Source organism: Dipteris shenzhenensis, chromosome 6 (assembly GCF_047967505.1).
Source record: "Dipteris shenzhenensis isolate YYH24624 ecotype China chromosome 6, Dip_SZ_1.0, whole genome shotgun sequence".
NCBI lineage: Eukaryota > Viridiplantae > Streptophyta > Polypodiopsida > Gleicheniales > Dipteridaceae > Dipteris > Dipteris shenzhenensis.
This window is the reverse complement of record NC_141601.1, coordinates 10,643,237-10,661,844: the sequence shown is the minus strand read 5'-3', so window position 1 is coordinate 10,661,844 and position 18,608 is coordinate 10,643,237. Positions and strand designations below refer to the sequence as shown.

At 44.7% G+C, this 18,608-nt stretch overlaps 1 protein-coding gene across 3 annotated transcripts in view; it reads left to right on the top strand.

Annotated features, from left to right (window-relative positions):
• LOC147900769 (pfkB-like carbohydrate kinase family protein) overlaps positions 1-18,608 on the top strand; it is a 157,720-nt gene that overhangs the window by 117,434 nt on the left and 21,678 nt on the right. For all 3 annotated transcript variants that reach the window (XM_087375565.1, XM_087375563.1, XM_087375564.1), the window contains exons 8-9: positions 9,591-9,701; positions 17,093-17,219. In XM_087375565.1, coding sequence (XP_087231691.1) covers positions 9,591-9,701; positions 17,093-17,219 — 238 coding nt within the window. The remainder of the gene's footprint in view (positions 1-9,590; positions 9,702-17,092; positions 17,220-18,608) is intronic.

The window sequence follows — 18,608 nt, the reverse complement described above, 5'->3', positions numbered from 1 at the left end:
AGCACCGTGATTCTCCTCCCAGCCAAATCTTGCTAAGGCTCACGAGCCAGACAGAGATCTGCGTTGAAAATCACATGAATCATTTTCTTCTCTTCTCTCTCTAGCCTTAGCAAACCCCAAATCCCTAGATAGATCTAGATGCCACATGTCATCTATATAGGGCCTTCCTAATGCAACATTTCACCCCTCTCTTGGGATGCATTTAATTCCTTGCCCCTAGGCAATATCTCAGCACTAGGCCCTTGGTCTTAGATCTATCTAGTCCTTGACATTAAATCCCTCCCGATCATTTACATGAAGCGCAAACACATATATTACAGAGATAGATACTTTAAGGGAAATGTCGACTGATTCTTCCGAGGTCATGCTACCTTGGCTAGAGCGTAACATTCCTTCCCTCTTCAGACATCAGCGTCCTCGATGATAAAGTCTGGGAACACTCTCCGTAACTGATATACGGATTCCCAGGTAGCTTCGGATAGAGGCTGACCATGCCATGCAACCAACACCGTGGGTATCTTTCGATTTCGTATTTGCATTGTTCCTCGGTCCAAGATTCTTGTTGGTTTGCGCCCTTGCAATATCCTCTATCTCCTGAAACAAAACCACACCTTTGATTAGTGAGTCACCTGTATGTAAAAATTTCTTTAAGCGTGAAACATGAAAAACCGGGTGCACCTTACACCCCTGTGGCAATTCTAATTTATAGGCTACACTGCCTATTCTCTTTAGAATTAACCACGGCCCACAGTATCGAGGTGATAATTTAGCACACTCTCCTGAAGTCAACGACTTCGAGTGCGAAGGAATTCTGAGAAAAACTTTTTCTCCTTCTTCAAATACTCTTATAGACCGATTTTCATCCGCATACACCTTGGCTCTATCCATAGCTTGGCGGATATTCGCTCTCGCAAGTGCTAGCATCTCCCGCATCTGAACTACAAAGTTCGCGGCACTAGGCACTTTCTGAGGTACTCCAACTATAGTCGGATTGGCTGGTCTATAACCATAGTTCAGCTCAAACGGACTGAACCCAGTAGATGAATGCTTCCTATCATTGTAGGCAAACTCCAACAATGGCAACCACTTGTCCCATGTATGTTGCCTCAATGACACATATGCCCTCAGCATATCCTCTAAAGTCTGGTTGACTCTCTCTGTCTGACCATCCGTCTCAGGATGATCCCCACTACTCATTCCCAACTCAGTCCTTAGTGTCTCAAATACCGCTATCCAAAAATGACCGGTAAATCTAACATCTCTGTCTGACACTATGGATCTAGGCAATCCATGCAGACGAAATATATGTCTAATAAACAAATCCGCCACTTGCGGGGCACTAACAGACTCTCTAGTCGGAATGAAGTGAGCCATCTTGGTTAGACGATCAACCACCACAAGGATAGAATTATACCCTCCTTGTGTTGCAGGTAGCCCTACAATAAAATCCATGGAAATGCTCTCCCACTTACTTAGTGGTATTTCCAAGGGCTGTAAAAGTCCGGGTGGCTTCACCCGCTCGGCCTTACTTACCTGACACGAGAAACACCGTGTCACATACTCATGAATATGCTTTTTCATCTTTGGCCAAAAGAAATCTCGCTTTACGAGATCATATGTCTTCTCGACTCCTGGATGTCCCGCACACGGGCTATCATGGCATTGTCGAATGACTCTCTGCCTGAGATCATTCTGACCAGGTACTACAACCTTGCCATTTCTAACTAGCATACCATCCCTTATGGTATATCTTGCATAAGTTTGGCCTTTTCTGGATGCCAGGTCATCCTTTTCACTTTCCCTGGGTTTTAACACATGAGCTTTAGGCCATAAGCTCTGGACAAACTCGTCCACCTTCTGAGTTTCTTTGATCTCGGTCATTAGAGCACTCTCTAATACCGTGAAACTCAGGTTGTGCATAATATGAGACAACGCATCAACTACCTTATTGTCTTTTCCTCTTCGGTACCGAATCGTCAAATTAAACTCTTGCATGAGCTCTGCCCACCTAGCTTGGCGGCCCCTCAAGTCAGGCCGTTTACAAAAATGTTTCAGAGTATCATGATCCACATCCACATAAAACTCTGAACCATACAAATAATGTCTCCATGTTTTCAAAGCATGGATAACTGCATACAACTCCAATTCATGAGTTGGCCAATTCCTTTGAGAGGGAGAAAGCTTCTTGCTTTCAAAGGCTACTGGCCTTCCCTCTTGAAGGAGAACTGCTCCTACCGCAATGCCACTTGCATCGGTTTCTAGGAATAACGGTTTCTGGGGATCAACTATTTTTAACACCGGTCCTGTGACCACAACTTGTTTTATGGTGTTAAAACTTTCCTGTTGATTCTGTCCCCAAACAAAAGGTACTTTATCTGAGGTCATATCAGTCAATGGCGATACTATTCCGGAATATCCTTTGATATGCCTTCTATAAAACTGGACAAATCCCAAGAATGATCGCAAACGCGGTCAGACTTTGAGGGATTGGCCAAGTTAGTATCGCAGCCACTTTCTTCGGATCCATTTCTACCCCCTGTGGAGTAATTATGAACCCTAAATACTCAAGCCTAACCATACACAGTATAGTTTTCTTTTTATTCACATAAAGACTGGCTTTCCTCAAAGTACTGAACACTATCCTTAAGTGTTCACGATGCTCAGTAACACTTTTACTGAATATCAGGATATCGTCAATAAAATGTACTACGAACTTTCCGATATACGGACGTAGTAAATCGTTCATAAGCATGATGAAGGTCGCTGGAGCATTGGTAAGTCCGAAGGGCATTACCAAAAACTCATAATGACCAAACCTGCTCCTGAAAGCGGTTTTATGCACATCCTCGGCTCTAATCCGGATCTGATGATAGCCGCACTTGAGATCTATCTTACTGAAAATCACGGCTCCATGTAATGCATCTAGCAAATCATCAATCCGAGCCATCGGATACCTGTGCTTAACAGTGATATTATTCAATGCTCTGTAATCTATACAGAGGCGAAACGTATCATCCTTTTTCCTCTTTAATATCACTGGCGAAGCAAAAGGTGAGAAACTTGGTTGAATCTGCCCCAACTTGAGGTATTCTTCCAGTTGCCTACGCACCTCCGCTTCTTCAGCAAAACTCATTCTATAGGGAGGTCTATTTACAGGTTCTGCCCCCGGGATCAGTTCAATTTTATGTTGAACTTTTCGCTCCGGAGGTAACCCATAAGGTAGTTCATCCCTAAAACATTCAGAGAACTCCTCTGTTATAAGATTAGCCAGGTTGGCCATCTCACCACTTTGCATAACATCAGTGCTAGTGGAAGAATCATCCACCGACTCTACCGATGCTGTGCAAAGGTACAAAAACTCTACTTGAGCCTTTCTGATTTCCATCACGGAAACCAACGGTCCCTGAGGTATATCTCTTTCACCTCGCAAGACATAAAGCACATCATTCATCTTGAATTGATATACGTGCTTTTTCCAATCAATGGCTGGATTCTTCCTAGAATGCCACGCCATTCCCAGGGCTATATCCGCATGAGCAAGCTTGGTCATTTCAAAATCAAGCTTCTCAGCATAGTCCTGAATCCGAAGCTCCAACTGGGTAACCCTTTGGTCCCATACTTCAGTTGAACTTCCATCTGCCATCCTGACTGTATACGCATAGTCAGAGGGACTTGTCTTTAGTTTCAGCCTCTTCACGAGCTTGGAGTTAATCACATTGTGAGTTGACGCCGAGTCAAACAACACAATGACATCATGACTGGTCACTTGCCCTTTCATTTTAATTAACTCCGTATCATTGAAGGCTGTATACCCCGTTGCTGCGGGCTTGGATAGGATGTTATCAGGTGCACTCGTCACTAACTTAGCAACAGACACACAGAACAAACAAGGTACTAACCTCTGAGAAGATCCCGCTAGCTGAATCTGCATCTCTTCCGCTCTGGGACTTCCCTGCATCTCCACGTCGCACTCTGAGATCACCATCTCAGCCATCCGACGATCTTTATTACGTGGACAATCTCTCCACTGATGAGGTTGAAGGCAACCAAAGCACAAGCCTTCTCTCCTCGCTTTTTCCCTTTGTTCTGGGTTCAGGGGAGACTTAGACCAAGCCCGGGCTGCCATTGGAGTTACTTTCCTCTTCACTCCAATGGTGGTACTTGGTTTAGGAGTTTCAGCCGGTCTCGCCTGCTTGGCTTGACCACTCGGCTGCGAACCACTCCCTCTACTAGCCCACTTCTTCTTAAACCCAGATTTCTTCGGATACCCATACTGGGTTCCGACCTGTGCAAACCCACTTGGCTTGCTACCCTTGGCATCCTCGTAGTTCAGGGCTATAGCTATTGCATCATCTAGCGTGTTCGCGTACTTAGCCTGAACTTCCATTTTTATTCGATCATTCAATCCAAATATGAAATCTTTTACTTGGATTGATTGAGGCAGGGGTTCATCAACCTTCATTACACTCTCTCGAAACTTATCAGTGTATTCTGCCACTGATAAATTTCTCTGACGAAGGTTCCTATATTGATCCCAAGCTCGGGATGCTTCGTCAGGAGGTAAGAAGTGTTTCCTGAACTCTCTTTTAAACCCCTCCCAGGTAGTGGATGCTATGCCATCTTTTTGTTGTTTAATCCACCACCGATCCGCTGCCTCACTAAACATATGGGTGGCCTCGCGGATCTTTTTGATGTCATTTGTGATCTCACAAATGGCGAACGCCTCGTCCCATTTGTGTAACCAGGTCTCAATGACATCGGAGCTACGGTCGTTCATCCGACCAGAATACTTTTCCGGTCTGTAATTTGCAATATTTGGCACTTTAGCCTTTCTAGGCTCGACCGTATGGACACTAGACTCCAGTTCCATTGGAGCCTTACCCTTCTCTTCTCGAGAAGGTCTGGCAGACATACTCTGTAACGCTCTCCTAAGTTCAGATTGCCCTGCGTTGGCTTGTAATTGCTGCGCTAACAACTGTTGCAAGGCATCCTCCAGCAATGCAATCCTGCCAGATAAAGTGTGAGCTACTGGGCGCGATCCCTGCTGGGTCGGCCGGACTCCTGATTCACCAGGGTCCCTCCTGGAAGCCCCTTCTTCTGCTTCCATTTAGTTCAATAGGTGTTTTGTTTTGGGGTTTTTTTTTTAAAAAAAAAAACACCCCTAGAACACTGTAATCACAAGCTGACACAATTCAGTGTACTGACACTCTGAACACAATTCCCCATACTAGGGAATTCTTGCAATCCCACATTCACACTGATCAAGCATTTAATACAGGCATATATCACAGATGGCGCTTTTCCCTATACTAGGGAAATTCCTGCAGTCTAATTCCAACTGAAGCACACATGCATATCCTCAAGCATAATCTGTCCTTGCTATAGCATCATAAACTGCGACCTCTGCTAAAACCACAAAAGTCTAACTGCTTCTGACAAAACAGGAATAACGAAAACCAAAAGGGAAAATAGATAAAGTGCTCCCTGGAAACTCCCCGCAATTCGAATCCCGCAGCTTGCAGCCTGCACGTACGGCCTGCTCTCAGATCTCACAAGTCATCCGTACTCTGACTGTATATGCGACAGGGAAGCAGTCGACAGCTGTTACCAACAGCTCTCCACGGGCTTCTCTATGCACCGAATAGCCTCCCGCAAGGTCACCTCGACACAGTAACGATACCTTCTACCAACAACCAACGAACACAAACAGCAGTCGAAGACCTTCGTCACACGAACCTCTGTCAGGCCCGATCATTTACTACGATCAGTGCGGGAGGGCTACGCTCAGACACGTCGTCATAGTCCACTACGTCCATCGCATGGAGGTCATAAGTAGCAGGACCCTCCTGCGCTCTTCATCCCTCGTTTCGTCGAAAGACCTGCCTAATTCCGAGTTCTAGCTATGGTTCGTCAACAGTCCTCTTTTCGTTTACTGCTCTCTTGATTACGTTCCTTCGAGTTGCCTTACGGGAGCGCCTTCTATCACAGACTCCCGCTGTTCGTCGTCACAGCACACAGGTACTTCGACGATCCCACGCTATACGTCTCGTGAGGTCACCGTCGGGTGATTCGCCACCAACGCTCCACTTCGTAGCCTTCTTCAGTACGTCACCCGTCCCTTGCTCTCTCCACAAGGCTCTGATACCAATTGTCAAACTCTCCTATTCTAGCCTCTACTGCAGATCACGGGAGCAGCACCATGATTCTCTTCCCAGCCAAATTTTGCTAAGGCTCACGAGCCAGACAGAGATCTGCGTTGAAAATCACATGAATCATTTTCTTCTCTTCTCTCTCTAGCCTTAGCAAACCCCAAATCCCTAGATAGATCTAGATGCCACATGTCATCTATATAGGGCCTTCCTAATGCAACATTTCACCCCTCTCTTGGGATGCATTTAATTCCTTGCCCCTAGGCAATATCTCAGCACTAGGCCCTTGGTCTTAGATCTATCTAGTCTGGTGCTATCAGCCCTCACCCAGGACCTTGACATTAAATCCCTCCCGATCATTTACATGAAGCGCAAACACATATATTACAGAGATAGATCCTTTAAGGGAAATGTCGATTGATTCTTCCGAGGTCATGCTACCTCGGCTAGAGCGTAACAGGTGGTTTTTCTCTTACCCCAATACCACGGGTTAGTTGGAGGTGATCGTCTCACTCCTAGTCGAGTTTAAAAATGAGGTGAAATACATGTGGATGTGGCTTAATGTAAAGTGGGCGTGCACTGATTGACACATGGACTTGGGGGACATTATTCCCACATACAATGCTATGAACTAGTTGCTCTTGAATATAATGCCTTGTAAGAATACCCTCCTCTAATTCGAGAGGCATGCGTGGCTATGGAACATGGATTAGGACCTACTACGTCTGGTGGCTCCTTGGCTACCACTTGGCTACTACAACAACTGATAGTTTGTAGGCTGACTCAATGGCATTGTTGGCGTATGTGGCAGCTATTCATTCTGTGTAGATGACTTCGGTTTGCCGCACATTTGATGCCAAGATGACTAGATGGTTTCTCTCTCTTGAGTTCTAGCTAGCTTACATGAAATTTTACAAGTGAAGAGTTTTAGATGTATAAGGTGCAAAACTTTTTAGATGTAATCTTTAAAAATCGTAGTTGGCTTTATTAAAATATCCCTATTCCCATGCATACCTACTAGGCTCATCTTGGTGTTTGTATCTAGAGAAGGTTGCCTTTGAAGTACCATGTTCAAAAATGGTAGGTTACCCTTTGCATGTCCCAGTCTTTCTCAAGTAAGCATCTATTTGTGCCATGATCATTTGAGGCATCATGCTCTATTGACGAATACCAATTATTCACACACACTAGTGCAGTAGCCAGCAATGCTTTCATGGAAGTGCTCAATATTTTAAAAGTACATCTAAAAATTTTTGCATCTTATGTACTGCAAGCCACTAAGAGAACAGGTCTTGCTTTCCAAGTCTCTCTATGGAGGCCAAGATTCGTCTCAGTGCTCTGTCTCGCTCTTGAAGAGAGTGCCATTTGTAAAGGGCAGGTGATTGTCGACTGTGGGTCAGCACCACTCCTCTAGATCGCATTTGCTACCCAGCTGGCCCAACTGACCTATGGGGGAGCATCCGTCCTACTGCCAAAATCTCTACTATGGCTTGATGGACCTCCTCCTCCTGCAGTAATGCATAGGGAATCCACACCCTTTTTGAGGGAGTCCATGACAGGGCTGCTCGAAGTGAAGCACGATCAAAGAATGATCTGACATCTCATCTTTGCCAAAATGCCCATGGCTCCGCCTCTATGTATCGCCCAATCCACCACATAAAATGTATCTGGTCTCTCAAGTAGCCCATCATGCCACCACGGGCGGAAGGAGTAGCAAAGGCCACCTGGGAGTTTATAGAACTCTGCCTCATGCTAGAGATCATGGCCACTAACCCCAAAGATGAACTCCTCCCAAGTGTTGTACACAATGAATAGTCAAAAATGAGAAAATGTCCTTGAACTCTAGATTGTTAGTCTCCTCCAACAATCTAGAAGTTCACATATGAGAAGCTCTTAGTAAGTCATCTCCAGAAAGGTGGTTGCTATTGACAAGTAGGTGCATACACCTTCATGATCTCAATCTTAGAGTCTTCCAACCTGAAGCCAATCCACACCATCCATTCTCCTATGAGCTCTCCATGATCAAGCACATATGGGGCTAAAGTCTGGGCTATTGAAATGCAAACACTCCTGCTCTTGGCCATTGTTGGAGATCGAATCTCTAAACCTCTCCCCAAGAGGAGACCGCCATCCTCTGATGTCCAAAGCTGATTACCTATGCTCTTGAATCATTAGAATGTCAACTGACCGTCCCACCAAAGCATGTTGCAACTCCTAATAAAGAATCAAGTACTACAGCATCATATAGACCATGCACGTTAAGTCACTGTGGTCCAACTCATGGGGAGGGAGGGGGAGGGGAGCAAATAAGGTCTTCCTATGTGTGGAGCGCTTGAGACAACCATGCATTTCTGTAACTTCGATAGGGATTTGGATGGGGATTAGTCTATGTCCATGTGGCTGCATGCCAAAGGCATCCTACACACATTCAAATTGATCACAATACTTTTGGTCACATTCATACCATTCAAGGAGGTTTGCAAGCAATGATGTTCAAAGTCCTTAGATACAATACATCGTCAGAGCAAGAAATTTGAACTCCCTGCATGCTGGCCAACAATAGGCGAACATAGGGCGTCAATAAGCTGCTCCTTGTGGAAGGGGAAAAGTTAATGGTACATTAAAGAATCGTATCTACCATAGAGACGTTCAAAATATGAGAAGCAGCAATCTCCATTTCGAATGGGAAGGATCTATATATATCATCATGTTAAGGCACATCAAGCCTGCAATTCAATTTAGCAAAGTCTTGCATGTGTAGATTTGGTTTCTTTTTAGGTTGGAAATTCATAGCTCACCTTTTGCGGGAAAGGACCTTTATGTATTCTTTGTGTTTGGAGCAGCTGTAGCTTGAGTTCTTCTATTTCATGATATACCCCTAGTTGACTCTTTACCTACACTAAAATACAATACATCATCAGCTTAATTCCCTGCTGCTGATCAACAATAGGTGAACATGTGTAGTCAGAAGTGTCTCCTTGTGGAATGGAAATCAGTGGTAGATCAAAGAATCGATTAGTGACCATAGAGATATTCACAGTATGAGCAGCAGTACAAGTATCATCATGTTAAGGCACACCAATCCTGCGATTTCAATTTAGGAAGTAGATTTCCACTTTTTCCAGTTATGAATTCATAGAGCACCTCTTTTGGGAAAGGGCCACTATGTATTCTCAATGTGTTTAGAGCAACTGTAGCTTGAGTTCTTACTTGTATTTCATGATATACTTGTAGTTGTCTATGTAACTACACAAGCTTTAAGTGCTTGGATTCTTTGCTCTGGATATTGTATTTGATGTATTTAGTTTCAAGATTTACAATGACTGTTCTTAATCATTTTTAGTACCGCATTCATGTCAGGCACTAAGGATTCCAATCCTTATGCTTTCAGTATACTTTTTTGGAGAATTTGAAACCTATTGGATTGTGTTTTCTAACCAGGCAAAGAAGCGGAAAATACCTGTCCTTGTTGATGCTGAACGAAAGAGAGAAGGCCTGGATAACTTGCTGGAAATGGCAGATTATGTAGTTTGCTCGTCAAAGTTCCCACAGGTAGATACACAGGCATAATGACGATGATGTTCTTCTGGAGTCTGTAACTCTCTTTATACATGCCATCGTGGTACATGTGCTACAGGTTGACTCTGAGTAGTAATGAGTAGTGGTCAATTTATGTAGCCTATGGCATGCTGTAGAATTGGCTTGCATATGGAATGTTTCTCAGTTACCTATTGGTCCTTTGTCATGAATGGGTGCTCCGATAAAGCATTCCTCACTGCAGGTCAATGGAGGCATTGTCCATCAAGTTTTGATAATCTGTAAAGGAAAATGGCTGCATGTGACACACCAAGTCTTTTTGGCCGAGCTTCCAACAATGGTGTTGATGACGTGTACTTGGCGTTGGCTTAGACTTGTCTCAGACCGAGAGAGCTGATGACGTGGCCCTAGCCTTAAGGTGGCATGGCGATTTTGACTAGTACTGAGAAGCTGAGGCTGCCTGAGGGTGCCCAAAAGGCACCCAACCTCTGGGCAGCCAAAAATGTCATGGGTAGGGGGTTTACACACAGCCCAAGCGAGAATCATTATAAAAAGGTAGCATTTTATGGGGAACGACACTCTACTTGAATTTGATTGGTTGGGCAATGGGTGCCCAAGCATGCAGCCAAGGTTGCCCATCTTAGAAATCTCTTATGATGGGCGGGAGATGGAAGCTGATTCTGTCTTTGGAGTCACCCAAATTTTTGATGTGTGTAAGTTGCGCCCATCTATTCTACATATTACCCATGGATCCCAAAAAAAAACAGGGGGATTTTTGACATGTGGCATCTTGGAGGAGAAGAAAAGGAAATGTTGCCACGTGCCACCCTTGGACTCTTGGACTATCACTACCTCTCCCATTATCTTCCCCATGTAGACTCTTCCTACCATCATGCTTCTCTGGAGTCCTCCTACCTGGCCCTATTGTAATGGACATGGGTACTAACTACACTCCAGCTTCATGTTACTAGTCTTTCACTGTTCTCTCGAGGGGGGGGGGGGGGGGGGGGGGGGGGCGGGGAGGTGTTGGAACTAGATGGGAGGCAAGGTAGACTAGATAGCAAATATAATGGAAATGGAAGTGGAATTGAAATGCTAGAAAGAAATGAACAACCAAAAGAAAGTACTTACATAACCAAAAGAGGCTTGAGGCTTGATTGATTTGACAAGTGAAAGTACAATGCATTTATAGGATAGGCACACACACACTAAGTACCAAATGTATATGGGATAACTCCCAGTATGACACGTGGCACTCCTAGATACCTAGTACTAGGACTCACCAAAACTGACTCAACTTGACTCCATTTCCTAACACCCCCCCATGGAGGAAAGGTGAGTGACTACTGGAATAGAACCAAGAACAGAACATGACAATGACGGTTACAGACTGTGCAATGACGGTCTAGAACTAGACATGGCTCCCATGCTAACTCAGAGACAAGTGAGCATGTGAGCATGGTATAGACTCAGAGGCTCATTATGCATGGATGCATGACTGGCTCAGAGGTCTAGGAGACCAATGCACCAACATCCTTGAACTCACATGCCAGGCCTGATAAATAGACCTATCAAAGCCAATACATGGCTCCCACGGTAAATCTCCCTCCTGGCTCCAGAAACTAATGAGAGACATGGAGCCACACACCATAGAAAACCCATACATCATTTTAGGAGGACTATCCAAGGTAGAGAACCTTTATTGACTCAACACACATGATTTATTGCATTCATTTTTGGGAAACAACCCCAGGGCAGAGTACCCAAAAACAACATGATGGATCATCATCTCCATTGTCCTTTGGAGGAAGAGAGAGATGTCGGATTTGAGTAGTGAGAGCATGAACTTGTGTCGGAGGGTCATCATCTTCATCATCACTAGTGGGGGCTGCAACCCAACTTTCATGGTCCTTAGTTTGCTGTTTGGCAACCTTCTGGTAGCATCTGTCCTCCATATGACCAAGCTTGTTACAATAGGTGCACTTGAGAGGCTTGAATGACTTTGTCTTTCCATGTGTTGTTGGAGGCAAGGGTCTGGATTTCCATTTGCTGGTGGAGGCAAGAGCCTCTGTAGTACCCTGATGAATAGATCGGAGATTCTTTGTTTTGGCAATTTTTTTCGAGAAGAAGAGTCACCAATTTTATCATCTGGTTGCTAGAAACAGGAGGCATGAGATTCTTACACAAGAGATTGGTGTTCGCCAATAGTTGGCAGCCTTGCAGAGGGAAGAGTAGAAGAGGTCCCAAGATGCTTGGATTTATTGCTGTTGCAGCAAGGGCTCATCAACAGATTTTGTTGGATCAGAGAGCAGAGTATGCCATTCATGCACAAGAGTCCTTCTGGATCTAGATGGGAGGTAGAGTCAATAAGTATATTTTCTCTACTCATGGACCTAGGCATAGTAGAGAGAGTGTTTCTCAGCTCATTGACTTAGACAGAGTAGTGCATTCAGATCTAGATGCCGTCATTCGCATGGTTAGAGATGATTATGCCTCTCTTCTCCCAGCAGATTTTGGTAGTGAGGCACCAGATGATGCCAAACATGTCATATGGCAGTGTATTCCTATGTTAGTGAAACCAGATATGAGAGTCTCTCTTAATGCACCTTTCACCAACATAGAGATCAGGACTGCACTTCTTACCCTGCATAAGGGGAAGTGCCGAAGTTTAGATGGGCTTACACCCTCTTTTTTCCTCACCTTTTGGGATATGATTGGGGATCACATCACCTCATCCCTGCAGGGTGTTTGGGACTCCGCTGAGATGCGCGACTCACTCACAGAGGGTCTCATACATTTAATCTCAAAATTAGAGAGACCTATCACTCTATTGGGCACTTACAACAAAATCCTGGCAAAACTTTAGATCTTATTTATGATACGCAGATGGGAGTTTTTTATCTTTGATAATATATTCTCTTTTTGGGAAGCTTCTGAGTGGGCCATGCAAAGTAGACAAAAGCTAGCCATTCTACTCCTGGACTTTGAAAAAGCCTATGACAGGGTAGATTGGGATTTCTTGGAGGGCACCCTTCACCATTTTGGATTTTTAGATGCATGGATCAATCGGGTTTCAGCATTGTACAGACCAGTAGCCAGGTGCGCTTATCAGAGGGATCAGGGGAGAGAGATTTCAGATTTCTAGAGCCCTCTTGCCCCTTATCTTTTCCTACTTGTGGCTGAGGCTATGAGCATTTTTCTTAGATCTGAAGTTGACATTCTTGGGCTCAGACTACCGCTCAGATAGGAGGAGGACCTCGTGGATTGTGAGCTAGGAGATGACACTGCTATTTTCTTGGAGGCCTCCTCTGGACAGCCTTGGATTTGTTTTGTATTGCAGCAGGTGCTCACATTAATCGAACAAGTCCAACGGCCATTGGATCAGTGATGATGACACTCTGAACTGGGGGGCTGAATTGGGCTTCACTTGGACTCACTGGGGTGTGTCAGTTAGGTACCTAGATGCCAGGTCGGTATGGGTATCTCTTCTTCCCAACAATTTGCTCCGGTGTTGGAGAGCATTAGGAGGAAACTCATTTTCTGGAGTTCAGCCAGGTTGGACCTTGCATCTAGGGTGGTGGTTGTTAACTGGGTTTTGCTGGCCACGACTTGGTATGTTTACTCTTATTGGTGCAGCTCTAGGGATCTCATAAAGGCCTATAGGGAATATTTTATGGAGTGGGCTAGATGGCACATCAGACACTATTGTCAGGGTGGCTTGGAAGACCTTGATCCTTCCCATGCAGGAGGGGGGTCTCAACATCATAGGCCCAGATTTGCAATGCAAGGCCTTGCTTGCAAGTTTGTAGTTAGAGGTTTTATGCCTGAGGATGAGCCGTGGAAATTTTTTATTATTCATTGCATTCAGACCTGCAACCCCTCCTCAGGTGGAGACTGGATGGACAACACCAGATGGATTTTCACCGTCTTAGATCTCCTTCCTCCCCACTTATGGTCGCTATTATGAAAGCTTGGACCAGCTTCAGAAATACCCTTTGGAGAGTTCCTCCCTCCTCTCTCAAAGAGATTGACAGGCAGCCTATCATGTGGAATGATAGTATACTTGATGAGCATGGTAGGCAGCTTGGTTTGTCTCATTATATGCAGTTGTTCAGGTGGGAGAGGCCCTCCCGCCTTTGTAGGTTCTTGGAAATCCTTCAAAAGGCTTCTAGAAGATCATCAATAGCAATTGGTCAATCACCTCAAAGGAAGTGCAGGGAGGATACTTCAGATAGATGCAGCCTTACCCCATGATTGGATGGATGCAGATGATAGACCCGTGGTTTGTTCAGAGTGGATGGGGCTTTTTTAAGGACAAGGCTGCCGGGGGCGGGGGGAAGAGGAAAAGACAATGGAGGGGGAGTTTGGGTCTGTGCAGAGAATGGAGGGGGGCTAGAGAGGATGGCAAGGGGATTTGGGAGGGATGGTATGCAAAGGAGGGAGGGCCGAGGGGGGTATGGAGGGCTGGTCTGCAAAGAAGAAGGGGGGGGAGGGGATGGCAGGGCAGCTCTACATTACAGCCCTCTACCCCCTCCCCATCTCTCATGCCCACCCTCACGCTACCCTTCTTGCCATCCTCTCCTCGTCCTCGTTCTCTGCACATTGATCCTGCCCCCCTAACCCCTTCTCATGGCCCCCAACTTCTCTGTAGACCAGCAGCCTTCCTTTAGCCCCCCTCGCGGGGGTTAAGAGAGACTTGAGAGGATGAAGGGGTCTTTACAACAGAGTTAGGGGATGGTTTGGAGAGATTTGAGAGGGAGGTGGTATGTAGAATTAAGAGGGGAGATTTTGGAGAGAATGTGAGGGAGTTCTAGAGAGTATGGGCTAATGAAGGGGCTTGGAGCGAGAATGATTTGAGGGAGAGGGGAGCGAGGTTGAAAGTCTCTTCGAGATAGAGAAAATATGAGACAAGAGAGAGTAAGGAAGCAGAGCATAGAGTGAGGGGAAAGTGAATAAGAGAGAGAAGGAATGAGTATATAGAGACTTAAGAGAGAAGGGAGGTTATTGGAAGTACATCAACCAACAGCCTCATGTTTATTTGGCTTATAGGTACTCCAAGGTTGTTCCATTGGGCCTAGGGTGACTCCAAGCCACCTTGCTCCACTGAGACACTAAGCCTTCTTGTTTTATAGAATCTAGGGTGACACCATGCCTCCTTGTTTCAACAAGCCTTGGGGTGACACCAAGCCTCCTTGTTTCATGAAGGAGCACCCTCACTAAGCATGATATTTTTTCACCTTGATCCATTCACGGGTTCCTTTAGCATCTTGCCCTCCACTATAGCCAAAAAAAACTCCTTCGCTCAAAATAATCTTTGTAATGAAGAAAGGGCATATTCACCTACTAATGAACTTTGGCTTACGCCTCAAGAACTTGCTTGAATACAATCGTGCCAAATTGCCAACCTTAAATTCCCAAGTTGCAACTTCTGGTCATGCCAAGCTTCTCTGCCTATCCTATCACACTTGTTGGGAAAAGATAACCTGCCTTCAATGCTCGTACAATTCTTCAAGATCCGACAACCGTTCCATGGTAAGCTTCTAAGTCATCATCCACTTGTTCCACCATTCTTCTAGTCTTACAAAATTCAAAAGGCATGACTGCCTCCAAGTTGTACATGAGCTGAAAAGGTGAGTACCCAATATTGGCCTTGTATGCCATCGATATGCGAACACAGCTACTAGAAGTAACATGTACCAATCTTGAAGGCAATAGATCTAGAAGAGCTTGGTCAAGATGCTGCATATGATTTTTTTGCTACAACCAAACCATTACCCCTTGGGTAATAGGTGTGGATGTTTTATTCACTATCTCAAATTCTCCCATCAACTCCTCAATCACCTTATTGAGAATACCATCAACTCAATGGGGCACTCAAACTATGAAGTGATTTGCTCATGTAGGAAGGTAGCCACCCTAGCATGTCGTAGCAGCATGGGCCTCACCACAGTCGATGCCATAATCTGCTGCAACTAGGATATGGGTTTTTTCTTCTTCATGCTTGGGTTGATAGGCCCCACCAAGTCGAGTCCCCATCAATAGAAGGGTGGAACAAGACTAAAAGGTTTGGAGGTAAAGACTCCCACCAGTGGGTTTGAGAGCTCTATGTTGGCATGCATTGCACTAGTGCGCAGATCAAGGATGGCTTGGGTTTCATGAGGAAGCACACCCTTTCACAAAATGTGATCTCTGGCCAACTTATATGTTGACTTGCAATCAACTTGGAAGGCGTGGCTTGGATAATTCTCTTCCGTTTTTCAGTGGGTGACCTCTTGGAAGGTTTCCTATGGACAAGAGTTGAGCTACAGCTTTATACCAAGGTGGACATAGGATAACTGACGAAATAGCTCCTGTGCATGCGAAGTGACAGGGTGGCCTCTTATACACTAGAGAGACTAAGCAACTTTTCAGCTTGACTAAGCAACCATGTGATCACCAGGCAGCTAGAGGTGAGAGGGCAAGGTTGTTGACATCTCAGGTGCTTTGACATGGAGGCCACTTGGTTCACTTTAGTATAAAGTCAGAGCTAGATCTTGGAGGTGCACATGAGGAGTTAGGGTATCACCAAAGAATCAAAGGATGATGGGACTTCCACATAGTCGAGAATCAGAACATTCGAAACTAAGTAGCAAATGGATGAGGGTGATAAAAGAAGAACTAATGAGAGAGAAAGGACACTGCACTAATAGGAGAAGTTGTAGGTCCTCGCTAGTGAATGCGGCCAGCCAAGATGAAGGAAAAGGTGGGTTAGAGGGGACATTCCTCGTACATTGCACCACAACGTACCTTTGCATTCTCTTACCTCAATGCTTCTCTTACCTTTGCATTCCTCGTACATTGCACCACAACGCTTTTTGTTCCTTTGTATCACAATGTAAGAGTATGTCTCTTTGCACTAGTAGACCTAGGCTTCCGGTGATACTTGCGGTAGAAGAGGATGAACCCCCGCGTCAAACACTCTTTCACCCACCATTTCATGCATCCCAATGCACCCTTGACTTTAATAGACCCCTAAGGACAAAGATAAGTTATTGCACATTTTTATTCAATGGCCCCATCAAGACCTAAGGTTTTGATTAAAATACTCAATTTAGATGTATGTTGTAAAATAAGGCATAGCCATGGCAACAGGCGCCTTCAATGCCTAGATTGTATAAATGACCACGTCTATGAATATCATTGATTGTAACAACGCCTAGTGTTTCTCTTGAATTTTATGTTGCATCTATGGTTGTGCCCAACACTCAAACATTGTAGAGAGAATAAAAGGGGAAGGTGTTTTTTATTGCTTTTTTTATGGGAACGGAAAGAAGGGGTGTGGAAAACGTATATGATTGCTAGCAGTCATGTGCAAAGGGTATAAACATTTTGTTTCTTTTACTAGTTATGTCTCTATTTTGTTGTAGGCATGGACTGAGGCACAGACTTTACCAAAGGCACTAGTAGAAATGGCATTGAGATTGCCAGAGCTTAAATTTGTAGTGGTCACTCTTGGCGCTTTGGGGTGTGTGATGTTGGAGAGAAGTTCAATCGGTAAGTGTAAAATGTCTCTCTTTTAAAATAATTGAAGGGATTCTTTCTGTTTCTTTGAAAATAAAAGTCATAAATTCTAAAGAATGAGACAAAATATGCTGGATTGAAATGTCTCTTGGATTGTTGTGATTGGACCATGGTTGCACCCACATACAATCTCTTTCTACAGCTCACAAGAAAATGTGATGCCCATGAAATTTGTGTAAAAGAGAAATACTTTACAAAAAAGTAGAATCAATATATGCTTAGAAAGTATCTATATGATGTTGTGGAAAGGTAGGTTCAAAAGGATGCAATGCAACATGGATGCTAAAAAACTAGGTCTCATGTAAAGGCCTAAGAAGGAATTTGCAGGGAAACTTACAAGAGGCTGAATTAGAGATGCTATCTATAATTTGGTCTATGATAGGAGTGAAGGAAGGAATCTAGTGGGGTATGGGAATTGAAGGATTGTAAACACATTGAGTAGCTACTTGGGATAGCCACTTGCAAAGCAAAATTCTATAGTTGAACTAAAGAAACGAGAGTGCTGGAAGCACATAGCTTTACTCGGGCTCCAAGACCAATATAAGCAGTGGGGTAGTAGATATGGAGAGAGAGAAAGAAAGAAAGAAAGAAAGAAAGAAAGTTTGATTAACATCTATGAAAGACCAAAGGGTCTATGAGATTGGGAAAAACTAGAGACAATGAAAGCCAAGGGGTGAGGCAACTACAAATGGGCACCATGGCCAAGGGTGGTGTTTGAGACAAGAAAATATTTACATGGTGCTGTCACTCAATGAAAGAGAGAACCCAAATGTAAAGGGAAATGAGGGGAGGCCCTGGGTTGTTGGCCGACAAAACAGCTATCCATCCGAGACAAACTCCACCGGTCGGCTGAGGATAGACAAGTTGAGCTCGTCTGATAATGGCTTTGGATCGATCTAGTGAGGGCTGGTATCATTAAGGTAGAAAATCAATGATGGATTGTTGGTGCAGCTTAAAATAAACAAAGTCCCTCCCTCCTCCTCTGTAGCCTCTGAGAGGAAGCTCATTGTCTGACGAGTGATCTTGCGGTCTATCTCGCCACCTCAAAGACTAGACAGGAGATGCCTGTAATCCTCATGTGAGTGTCCACCCGAGGTTGAGTCTGTTGAGTCATGCACTCTAGGTCTCTACCACGTGTAGTCCCTTGCCACCCCTGGCTCAGATCACAGGAGAAAAAGTTCATCATCGTCCTGACTGGGATTCGGCAGTCCCTCCTGTGCTCTCCTCTGCGCTCACATGAGTTATTCCTACGTCTTTGGGCCTAGAGGAAAACAGCCATGCGCGGGTGATTAGGATGTTCGAATAACTCTTTGATTGGGCCAAAATGTTTACTGAGTAGATAGTACATAGGGCATAAGAATG